Below are 12,406 nucleotides of genomic sequence, written 5' to 3' on the forward strand. Positions count from 1 at the left end.
ATAAGGGAAAAACCAACAAAGCACTTATAAAGCCCTGAAATTCAGAAGCAGAAGCTTCAAGTGATTACCATCATGATGAACACCCCAGAACAGGTTTCCCTGCGTCACATTTGGAGCCAAACTGCCATTCATAGCTGCAATGAAGTTTTCAAACCCGTGTGAATTCACCCAGGGTTGTTATTCCCTCAGAGTGAACCCCAAAGGGCAACATGTGAAATGCAAAGCTGCCTCCCAAAACACGCCCCAAACGAAACAGCGGGACCATTTCCAATGATGAAGAGGAGAAAAGGAAGAGACAGAAGCCAAGTACTTCTGCAAGGTACGTACTTAAAAACCTCTTAGGCACATCACAGAGAAAGCTGAGCAATGAGTTAAACTGTTCATGAGATCAGAAACTGCAGTTTGCATTACCAACAAGCACCTACTCCAGTGGCTCAGCATTAGAAAAACAAGTGCAATACACAAGTACGGATGTAATGGTGCAGGCCTGAGATTACATGCATGATAGCAGAGAGCAGACTTGCACAAAGAAAGGCCCCTAAGAGGAGTACGATGCTTAATGAGAGTTAAGATCACATCCCAACTGATGTACTGTTCATATGCCATTAAGACCTGTTCCTAGTGGTATAGTGAATGTACACACAAGGACATAATAAAGAGAAATCAAACTGTGCTGCTGGACACCAGTCCTCAGCATCACATAGCATTCCTTGACTGTAGTTAGGTGTAATATATTTGGGGGGGGAATGTATTTTAATTACTGTGAAATATGCTCAGTGCACAGGGCTGTAAGGACAGCTATGTTCAGTTACAGTGTGAAATCTGGGCTTCATGTGAGCTGTTTACTCCTCTTACTTCAGAGCTGAGCACTGACCCAGCCCATCCTCATGGGTACAAAACAACCTCCCTTGGTCCAGCTGTCATTACACAGTAAGTACATGGAAGCCACAGCACTGTACATTCTCTTTGCAGTTCTCCTTAAATAAAAGACACGCAGCCTTATTTACCTCATCCTCATACGCATTTTCCTCATCATCCTCAGACTCCAAAAGCAATCTTCTCTTCCTTCTGAGCCGTTTCACAGGTCTGTCAGCCTCATTTACCTGACAGCCAATGCTGGCGTTAAGATTTCTACCACTTCCCCTGTTTCTGCAACCATCTGGAATTTCTTTGGTATCACTAAACGTTCAAAATTGAAAACAAAATCACATTAAAAGCCTGGCAGTATTCTTATGGTATCCCCATTGCCTCTGTACCTCCTTGGCAGAATGAAGTTCATTTACCTGTCTCTGTGATGCTGTGAGCCTGTTTGAGCACAAAACTTCCCATTCTCAAAGCAATCCATTTGCTTGCAAGTCAGGAAATGAGAACAAGGCACGTCGTCTTTGGGCACTGCGGGAGCAGAAGAGAAGAAAACTATTAAAGGAAACTGTTAAAACCATGCATTTGAAACACTTTCATGCAAGGAGTTCTGTTAAAGTCCTCTACAAACAGTCATTAAGAGAACCTCAGTATGCATTGGGATGGAAGTAATTATTATCTGTATACAAACAGTGTGTACCTCCTCATTAAAGACAAAGTACTCTTATCTGTTGAGTCCTATGTAGAAGGATTAAGTAAGAATACAATCTCAAGGCTATAACCAGCACACGATTTCTATTTCTTTATTCGTAATAACCTTCTAACTTGAAAGGGAAATGTCAAGCAAGTCTGTCTTGTTTAGACACCAATGGATCCAGGCAGGGAGAAAACCAACCAGGGAAACATGCAAAGCCAACAGTGCTTGAAGAGTTCTGCCCAAAGAGTCACACTGGTAGATAGAATGCACTTGGATTAAAAGGATGTGAAGAATTCTTGGTGCTGAGGTGACCACAGATGAGCTGGTTGATGGATTGCTGCTGCCTCAGCACTGGCAGGCGAGGAAGACAACAGCCAGACAGCAGGAACACAACAGAATGCCTTAAGGGAACCTAAAGAGCTTACTGTGAGTCCTGAGATGAGAGAAACAACAGGGAAGATAGGTACAAAGCAAGCCTTCCTACCAGAGAAGAGAAACAGTTCCATGGCAATACTGGGGAGAGCCAACAGGCAGAAACCTGCAAGCAACAAGAGGAGAGTGCTCTCGTCCAGCAGAAGAAATTCCCTCCATGGGTGTGCATGATTTCAGGGACACAGCCCTGCCTTGACCAGTGGAAACTCCATTTCGCCTAATTTAGATTGCAGCAGCCTTGGAAATGATGAAACTGTAGCAGCTTAATATCTATAGCAAGAGCCAGGTTAGACTCAACTCTCTAGGAGCTCTAGCAAAGCTAACTAACACAGTAGGGATTGATTCATTAAGGGACACAAATCCCAATTAGCACAGTACAATGTCACCCACTCACACTCCACATGCAGGTGGAGAAATGACACTGGAAGCTCCTGGGGCAGTCAATGAAGGCCCATCTGTACTAGTGCATCAGTTTAGCTGAATACAAATGCAGACCCAACAGCTGCCATGACAAGGATATCACCTTAAGGACAAACATTGATACCACTGAAGATCTGCTGCCCTGGGAAGAAGGGGCTCCATCTTCTCAGCATCACCCGAGGATTTAAGCTTAATCTCAGTGGCAGTGGGATGTTTGACCACGCTGACAAACCCAGCCCACATCATTTCTATAACCACACTTACCTTCCATACAGGAGAGCACAATGCAGGAGCCAGGTACTGTTATGTCTGTGCAGCAATTACATTCACTTTAAATACTTCTAATATATTCAAAATAGACAGTGACTCACTCCACACGCTGTGTCAGGGAGCACAGCGCTGCTGAAACACACATTTCAGTTCTGTTTCTAGAAGCTTTTTCAGTATATTCTATCTCACAGCCAAAAGCTCACCTTCCAAAGCAGTGCTAAAGGCAGCAGGAGCGTTGAGAGCAGCAGGAGTAAAGCTGGCTGGACTGGCATTTATTGCTGAGGCTGAAACAGTTTCTAAGGCTTCTGCTTTTTCTGCTTCTACTTCAGTAATGATTTCTAGCATTCCAAACTCATTTAAAAAGTACTGCAGGTAACAGAAGAAAGCAAGCGAATGAGCAGCAGAAAATAAGTTAGGAAAGGGAAGAGGAAGGAATAGGATTCTCCTAATAGCAGTGAGGTATGAGACAAAGGAAATGGCTGTATGTAACATACAAAAGCAGTACAAGTAACTAACAGTAAAAATGAGAAACACCAAATAACGTCCTCAAAATGCCAGCAGTGCATTTCATTGCCAAAGGAAGCTATGTTATCTCTACCTACTTTGGATGCGTTCCCCCTTTTAAAAGCCAGACTTATGACAAGAGCACCTGAATAAATACTTGCAGAAAACCAATTAAATGCAAACCTCTGTTCTGATGGTTCAAACCCAGCAAGGCACTGTCACATTTAGAGCAAACTCCCCCAGATCTCCATGCATGCAGGGATCACCCAGCTGTTAAAAGCCCCATTGCAATGGGAAACGCAGACCTTGGAGCAACACAATGCAGTGAGCTGCAGGGGCTGGGGGCACTGCTGGGTAATATGAGCTTCCCACAAGAGCAGAGGGATGTGGGGATATGCAGAGGCTGCGCTGCTGGACAACAGAAGGCACATAGAGATAACAGGCAGCTCTTCTCATTGCATGTATCCCGTAGAATCAGGATGTGCCCAGCCTAGAGCATCCCTAACAGGGATGCTAAGCACAAAACCCCAGCCAGGCACACTGTAAAGTGCTCGATTCACAGGGTAGCTGTGGAAAAGGAATGGTACATGGCAGACTTCAGAGATCCTTTACCAGTTAAGCTTATAAAAAATTCCTGGGCTACGAAGAAATAATACATGGGTCCAGATGAATTTATTAAAGTGTGGTAAGCAGTGTAAACTTGCAGCTTTTATTAGTCCACTGTCTGCAAAGGCAACCAAACACCAGAAAATATATATATATATATATATATATATATTAATATATATATATATATATATATATATATATATAAAAACCCTCCTTCCTGATGAGCAAATAGCTCCACAGATCAGTCACTCCTTGACCTTCTTCACTGCCTGCAGCACAGAGCTACTCAGCTCAAGAATGAAAGAGGGAAGTCAAAGGTGGGTTGCATTTGTAAGCTCTGCTCCAAAGCTTCTTCTCACAGCCCTTTATTAGATTGAAATCTTTTCTCAGCCATCCTTTCTTTGCTCAAAACTGGCAAACTTGGTCTAAAAGCATTTTGTCACCTCTGAAGCACGACTTCTCATTGAGGAGCACCATTCTGCCTCTACCACTGCACGCTTCCTGGTCTCTGATCCCACCTCCAGCACCCTATCAAAGCCTCATCCCAAACATTCTTCCTCCCTCTTCCTGCTTTTGATCTGAAACCTCTGTTTCTTCAGGCTTCAAAGATACTGGACTTGCTCCTACAAAGTTCACCTCTTCTTCTGCGTTCTCCCAGGGACTGAGCATCGTTTTTATTTCAGCAAGAAACGGCTCATTACAAAGAAATGATCATTTTAAGGTAAGAACTTCACATTTCCTGCACAGGGGCCAGTTTAAGAGAAGAAATCTATCACCTGTTCCCACAGCCAGCACAGCATCTCAGCAGTTCGGTGCCATTGCTGATAAGGGCAGCTCAGCACCAGGAGCAGGAGGTGGGCAGGAGCATCTCCACATCTCTGTGCCATTAAGCAGCACAGCTCCAAGCTGGAGGTGGGGAAGGATGCCAGCATCATTCTGTATTAACAGTCTGTCTCTGGGGTAGATATTCTTGCATATGAATCAACAGCTCTGATTCTGCCCAAGTGAAGGAGGACAGGGGGCTGCTATCCCCTCCTTTAGGAATCCCATAGTGTACCTGCAGCCTCATTAACTGATGAGTCCAATCCAAGTCTCCCAAAGCAAAAGCCTTTGGGAAAAACACTGCCATACGATCAACAGTCCCTGATCAGCTGCCGAGGACAGGCTGTCCCATGGAACCAACCTCCACTTTGATCCCCACTCTTTGAGGCAATACTGACCCTTCAGTACTGGAAATGCATAACTGTGCTTCTATCAGGACTGCATCCTCCCTTGCACACACAGAGAAGAGCTCAATGCATCACATCTGTTATTATAATCTGATATAATAGTCTGAAATTGACATGATCCCTTCAGAAACAATCTGTCCTTCCTGAGAACTTTTAAGATGGGAAGAATACACTTCATTGTGCATACCAGAACTGGAATACATCAAGAAAATAAAGTGCTTCACATTGTTTGCAGGAAAAAAAAAAACCACAAACAAACAGCGTTTGGCATCTTAAGAATGAAGGAGCTTCCTGTGCAGCCAGTTATGTTCCAGCTAAACACTTCTACTGCTACTTCTACACCACTCACCAGCCCTGATGTTCAGTGCTCTTACCCTTCACCACTAACATAAAATAATGCTGCCTTACTTGTTTTCTTTAATCCAAGTAAGCAGTGTGGTGCTTTGCTGGTGCTCTATTGGCAGCCCATGGAGGGACTTCTCTGTACTACAGGATATGGGAAGGAAGGGAGAGATGTCAGCATTAACAGGAGGTGGTGGACCTGATTCTGAATGCCTGATGACCAACAATGTGATTTTTTCCGAGCTCTCAAGTCCCTTCAATTCCAATTTATCTCTAGAAATTGATTTTGTTGGGTTTTTTCCCCCTCAGATTCAGATCTTGACGCCTTAAGGCCAATTTTATGTATTCACTTTCAATCACCAGAAGTGCAATCAAACTGAAATAACAGCTAAAGGTAATCTGGGAAACAGCCGAGTCACCTCCTTCCCCCCCTGCTTTGATAGTACATCATGTTTGTGGCCATCAGATCCTGGCTGTGATTTATAGGAGAGCTGTACTGGAGTCACCATCGTGAGTATATCACACTGAGACAGCTGTAAAAAGCTGTTCAAAATAACCACTGGTGTGAAAAGAAACTCAAGGCCCAGCCCTATAAATATTCACTCATAAAAAAGGTTTTCTCCTTTTTGGCCTGAATTAAGGGGACTTCTTGCCAAAATAAGTTACCTGGACGTGAGTGAGAATTAGGAAGATCAGGTCCAGAATTTCCATCAGAAAAAAAACCACAATTATTTAAAATATTTCCTACCTTTAGGAATTAATTAAGCAACAAATTAGAAGGGGGGGGGGGATATCATCAGGCTTTCAGAAGCATCACCAAAACTGCACCTCTTGCTTGTAGTGCCGACTCAGCTGCCTGAAACAAAGCATTTGCTCTGCACAACTTTCACTTGCAAGCTGGAGGACATCAGGTAAACACTGCTGCAGTGCCTAAGGCACAGCGGGTGCTCACTTATTGTGTTGTTTGGATTCTTACTTGTATGTTGCTACTGGGTAAGGTACCAATGCCGTCTTTCCAGTCTAAGGCACTCAGCAAATCGTAGTCTGCTGTCGGGATGCTGACGGTGCTCTCCAGGATATTCTGTTCCATCTTTCTGCTTAGTCTTTGGACTCTTTATTTAATTTTAAGAAAGAAAACTGGGATTTGGGAAAAAAAAAAAAAAAGAAAAATAATAATAATCAAAGATTAAATCCTGCATTCTCTGGATTCAGGAGCTACACTCTGGGTATCAGCAGTACCAGGATTTAACACAGGAGCATGCATAAACTCAAATACCATATCCACTGTGACAAGTCAGTACAGCTTGTGAAGCAGCAGCATTTGTTGCTATGTTTCTCTGTACTGCAACAATGCTTAGGTTCTGTTCTAGACATTCTATAGTGCTGTTAGAATGCTTTTTGCCCACTCAATCCCTTTGTGTCCCACCAAACGAACTAATGGGCTCCATTAGAAGAAGTGACTGAAAGCCACAGCTGTATGAGCCCCCAATTCCCAATGACTCAAATATTATTGCAGCAGGCACTGAACAAGCACTGACCATACATTAATTGCACATTGCTGACCTTTAAACGTACCCTGAGTATTTTCAATCTGCAAACGTAACCGCTTGCTTAAAAACAAATGAGAAAGACTCACAGCCTTCCCCTGAGCTGGCACTACTGCTAACTTTGCCAGCATGAACAAAGCCACTGATGTTAAGCACTAAGCTGAAGGCACGAGCTGAGCTGCACTACTATGGAAGTGGGTCAAAACCACACATGGATGGGGCTCTTTGCCCTGACTTTTGGATTCCCACATCTGAGCTGGACGGGTCTGCTCTCAGCTTTTAGATGAGTAATAAGGTCAGGCATCATCTAAGAACAATTTGCTTGATCTGCCTTTGGCAGATTGCTTCTCTCCTTAAGCACTGGAGTGCAGTGACAAGGTTGGGGCATGGTTTAACTGCTGGGTGCTTCCATTGGGGCAGGTGAACTTCACTCTGATGTGATGTCTTCCACATGCTAAACCATCCATCTGTAGGCTAAGTGTGAATTAACTGCAGCCAAAGGCAAAACCACAAACCTGACACGGGTAATTGATGATGCTTGAGCATTCCTGCAGTTCTAATTCAAGCATGACAGCTCAGTATGATGATCTTATTTAGGTCGAAATCAGGACAGATGTATGTAGATTATACTTCTAGATATCTTTGCGTACCACAGTCCAATCCCTGCACTAGTTGCTTTATTTTTTTTCCCCAATTGAATGTACCCATCTACTTACAATCCAGCCCATGCAGCACAGCAGCACATGTCCTGCTCAAGCTGAGCCACAGCAGTGCAAACAGGAGCCAACAAAGCAAGGCTGAGCTGCAGCATCCAGCCCAACTGCCACTGGTTTCAATAGAACCACAGGTGCTACCCAGCCTGGTGTCCTTGGTGATGCAAACAGAACCCAACCGCTGCCCCCAACTCAAGGCTGAGACTGAGTACCATCCCAAGACTGCAGCCTTTGCACCCCAAGTATTAATATCTCATGTGTCCTCATCCATCTAGAAACACCTGGTTTGTGGCCCATGCTTCGATGCTGATTTCAGCAAGGACAAAACCATCGCTTCTTGCTATTATTTGCACTCAGGCTCTAAAAATAAAGAAGCTGTAACACCAAGGCTGACTGCAGGGCTCCCTCAGGGGAAGGGGGTTTGGAAAGCGCTCGGACAGAGCTTGGGCAAACGTAATTAAAGTGCAGAAGTAATTAAACTGCTGTCAAGAAGGATCATACACAAAACAATCTTGTGCTATCTGGAGAAGACCCAATACGATAATGGGCCTTTTCCATCTCTTGTGCTTTTATAAATCTATTAAAAGCCTTAAAAAAATGCAAGGAAGGAATTACCGTTCTTATAGAACTCCCTACCAGCACAATCTACAATAAAACCAAGATAGCCCAATAAAAGGAAGCAAACTGTGCAATTAGAATGACAGCAGAAACTAACTTGAAACATTTTGAAGAGCCACAGTCAAGCACAAACGTTTCCATTTTGTCCCTATTTGCGGTTGCTTTTCATTTTTAACATTATAAGACTCAGAAATGTTATTAGAAGATCTAGCAAAGCGATGATGAGTCATCCAGATCCAAGCTGGAGATTCAGATGTACGAGATGATAAACGACTGGCAGAGAAAACGGTTCATAATTAATATGCTACCACCCAGACCTCTGTGCTTTATCTTTAGATATGAAACCTGCAGGAAGAGGAAGCCCAAAATACTCCGGTTTTGATCTCGTTTCTGCCACTGAACTTCAGTGCAGCCTTGGGAAACTGCTTCATCGTTGTTGTAGAAACCAGCTGTAGCTTTTACCATCCATCCTGCCTTCGTCGGGAGGGGGAAAAGAAAGAATACAGGAGAAAAGGCACAAGTTCATACAAACAAATAAAAGCAGGGAGGCTGAATGAGTGCATTGGGGTTCATTATATTTCCCTATGCACCATCGGATCTAATGGGAAGAGAAATATTTCAAGAGAAATTCCATTTCACACACTGTCCAGCTTGACTGCCAACAACAGGAGGATTTGGGTGTCTTTATATGAGGGTAAAATGTGAGAAACACAACGATGTAATAAACCCAAAGGCCGTAAATCAAGTAAAAAACAATCTCAGGTTCACAGCCCTTCTGGCTCATAGGGCAGGAGGCAAAATTCCATTCAAGAAGCAGCTGGTATCAGGGAAAGCATTTGATATTGTGCTGTGCTGGGAATAACCGACTTACAAATCACCCTTCCTCCCTGAAACAGAATGGGAAACCTAGCAAAGCTGGGCATTTCATTCAGTGTAAGATATATTCGGGGCTCTGAGCATCCCATTTCCTGTGAAATTCAGCATAGTTATGTAACAGCCACTGTATTATACCTGTCATTCATTCTTATGACATTAGCGGAGAACTGAACCGCAATTTAAACAGGGGGGAAAAAGAACCTTAATGAGTTCTCACAAGGCACAGCTAATCCTGTTTCTGGAATAGCTTTGAAAACTTACCATTTCAGATAAAAATTGGTTGCCTGTCCCGGGCTATGATGGTGACTGATGATCTTTTACTCACCCATCAAGAGATATTACTCACCTCAGGCAAGCAATATTTTGCAAGGCTGAACTAAAACAATTACCAGGAGCCCGGCCTCACCTCCAGGAACCTCATCAGCACAGGCACAGATTGAAATGAACTTTCAGAGCTTGCAACGGAACCAAACCAACACATTTCAAATGGAAGCGTCTGCAGCCACTAGCAGGCATTTAATAGCATGAGTAACACAGAGCTGCTTTCACTGTCTGCTGTGTCCGTGAAGGAAGAATCAAACCTGGGCTCACAACACACCAAGGAGACACACACAGAGGCTTTGCCACAGGACTGCTCAGATAAACTACTTTGGTTTTCGAGGGGCTTGCAGTGTTTGTTTGTACAATACAGTCCTTGCAAGGTCACCGCAATGCACATTAATATATGGATTATACCTATCTGCTATTGTGCAGGAGGACTAATATACAGGCACAGCGGCTGTGTGACTTTAATCCATTTATAAGATCAGACACCAATATCACGAGCTCACTCTAAACCGAGCAGTTGATCCTAGCATTAAGTCCAAAGCAGCATTGTCATTCATAAGCTGCTATCTCTTGGTTTCTTGACACAGTTGTGTCAGAAAAATCCCAGCACGTACACACACACACGTATTTATATCAGCTCAGAAAAGAAAGCTGCTGCATGGGCCAGGCTGGATGTGGCTGTGGGCAGCCTGGGCTGCTGGTTGGTGACCCTGCACATAGCAGGGGCTTGGAACTGGATGAGCATCAGGGTCCTTTTCAACCCAGGCCATTCTGTGACACTCCCCATAGGATGCCCAAAGTTTTCCCATTGCTAAACCTGTGCTCATTTCTACAACAACAGATGCAAGACACAAATACTTCTTGTTGCTCTTGACCAGAACTGTTCTCACTCAGAACGTAACGACCCGTAATGAAGCTGTAAGATTTCTCATTCAAGACAAAGTCAATTTTGTGGTAGCATAAAAATGACTGTGCTGGGAGAAAGAAATAAAGCGCTTCTTCTAATGGAAAACTGAAAGCTCAGTTACCACTTAAATGCTTAACTAAGACACAAAGAATTAATTTTGCAATAAAACACACTCTCAAAGTGGATGTAGTTAAAGAAAACAAGAAGAGCATCCATTAAGTTTTGTTGCCCTCCAATATTCCGATGTCTGCAATGATTGCACGTTGGCATAGACTTGCAAAAATCACTTTTAAAGGGATGTCAAAGTTCTGCACTGTTTGTTCCATTTGCTTCTGTTCTGAAGCCCTGCTGACATCGTGCCTTACTTAAAATCCACCTTATCCTTTTGGGGAGAAACATTAAGGCTGATTATCTAAGACCGGCATTAAGACTACTAATATTAACCTCCAAAACTACCAGCACCTCCTCCAAAGCAGTTCGTTAAGTGTCATACTGACACCAAAAGCAATTGCTCCATGTTGAATAATGCACGCTTAGGTCAAGCATTTCAAAAGGGGGAAAAAATAGCACTCAGAATTGACAAAGCAAGTTTAAGAAGGACAAATAAACACAAGCTTGATGTTCAGATCTATTTGATGCTGAAGTCAATAGGCAGAACCACACAGCACCTGTACTGAGATGAAAATCACAATGGAGATTTCTATCGCTGGTATTTGTTTTCTAAATAGCTGGATACAGTATGCAGTTGAATTGTTATTTATACATTTAGTGTTACTACAGCACGAAGGAAGTAAAGTACAGTTTGGCACAGATGGCCATATCAAAATATCCCAGCGACTTGCAGTTAACTCTACATGCAGAGGGGGAAAGGATCAGAATAGTAATTAAGCATAGCCTGCCTTCTCTGTGCTCAGAAAATCACCTGAATCTGAACACAAAAAGGTTCAGAGAAGGAAGCAATTAAATAAAAACCCAGGATTACATCTTCAGAATAAAGACCACAGCTTGTAATCAGACATAGGTCATCTTCCACCCTACCTTTTCCATCCATCAGCAGCTTCAGCAGGTACAGGTAAAGAACAGGTAAAAGGCAAGAGCCTCTGCCATTCTTCAAAGAGGGTGGAAAAAGCCCCAAACCAAACCAACTGTCTTCATCAGACCAACCTGCTTCCTATGCCTTTAATTTATTTATTCAATTACTTTGCATATGGCCCAGTCCTGTAGCATCAGGAACACAGAAGGGCTGTCATGTACTACTTGGAAAGCCTCTGTGATGCAGGCTGAAAGAGACAGGTTGTTTGGTTTGATCAGAAATCAAAACTAATAACGAATAAGACAAGGGATGCTCCGTTTATAAATGAAACACCCATTCTATTGGCACTGGACATAACACTCTGCCCATCACCACGTTCCCTCTGACTCACTGTACCAAGAGGAAGACATCCACACACACGTGCTTTACCTGCTGAGTACAGACAGTGCTGCTAATGAGGAAGGCCTGGGGTGGATGGAGCCCCATTTGCTGAGCCAACTAATTGATTCCAAGTGCCAGAGCTTTCAGCTGCCAACATTCATTAACAAATAAACATTTGATCTTTTTTTTTCCCCACCAGCTTCTGATCTAATTCTTCCATCCACTGTGCTAACCCTCTTCCTTTCCTCTGTCTGACGGAGGCACGTGGCACTGATACAAGCTGTGGAAGGCTGAGAAAAGGCAGAAACACATTTGTTGTTATAAACCATAAGAGAGGGGGAACTGTGTGTGTCTGGAGCAGAAGAAGCGATGCTACAACTCAGGAAGCACTGGGTTATTCCACAGGATAACTGCAAAGATGCGGAGTAGCTGCTATGGCATTTCAGTCTGGTTTTGACCCAACTTAACTGTTTATTTGACATTCAAATCCTGAAGTTCTATGGATCATAGAGCTCTTTAATGACTCTAGGATCACCAAGGGGAAGAATAAGGCAAAAATCTGAGCTCTGCAGCTCAAGATGCCATAGTATGGATAAGGACAAGATGCTTACAATGAGAATATACCCCCAAATCCACAAGA

The 12,406-nt window shown here is 43.4% G+C and overlaps 1 protein-coding gene across 7 annotated transcripts in view; it reads right to left on the bottom strand.

The window, feature by feature from the left end:
* LOC107323920 (lethal(3)malignant brain tumor-like protein 3) overlaps window positions 1-12,406 on the bottom strand; it is a 40,851-nt gene that overhangs the window by 27,532 nt on the left and 913 nt on the right. For 2 of the 7 annotated variants that reach the window (XR_001559369.2, XM_015883476.2), the window contains exons 1-5: window positions 7,628-8,161; window positions 6,341-6,501; window positions 2,884-3,046; window positions 1,284-1,392; window positions 1,008-1,179 (exon numbers count right to left, since the gene is read on the bottom strand). Coding sequence is in view for 6 of the 7 variants with exons in the window: in XM_015883476.2 (XP_015738962.1) it covers window positions 1,008-1,179; window positions 1,284-1,392; window positions 2,884-3,046; window positions 6,341-6,454 (558 nt within the window). In the remaining variant the exon portion in view is untranslated. Of the gene's footprint in view, window positions 1-1,007; window positions 1,180-1,283; window positions 1,393-2,883; window positions 3,047-6,340; window positions 6,502-6,603; window positions 6,664-7,627; window positions 8,162-12,406 lie in introns of those variants that run through there. The other 5 variants (XM_015883478.2, XM_015883479.2, XM_015883477.2 and 2 more) reach the window with 5 other exon arrangements.

This window comes from Coturnix japonica, chromosome 23 (genome assembly GCF_001577835.2).
Source record: "Coturnix japonica isolate 7356 chromosome 23, Coturnix japonica 2.1, whole genome shotgun sequence".
Lineage (NCBI taxonomy): Eukaryota > Metazoa > Chordata > Aves > Galliformes > Phasianidae > Coturnix > Coturnix japonica.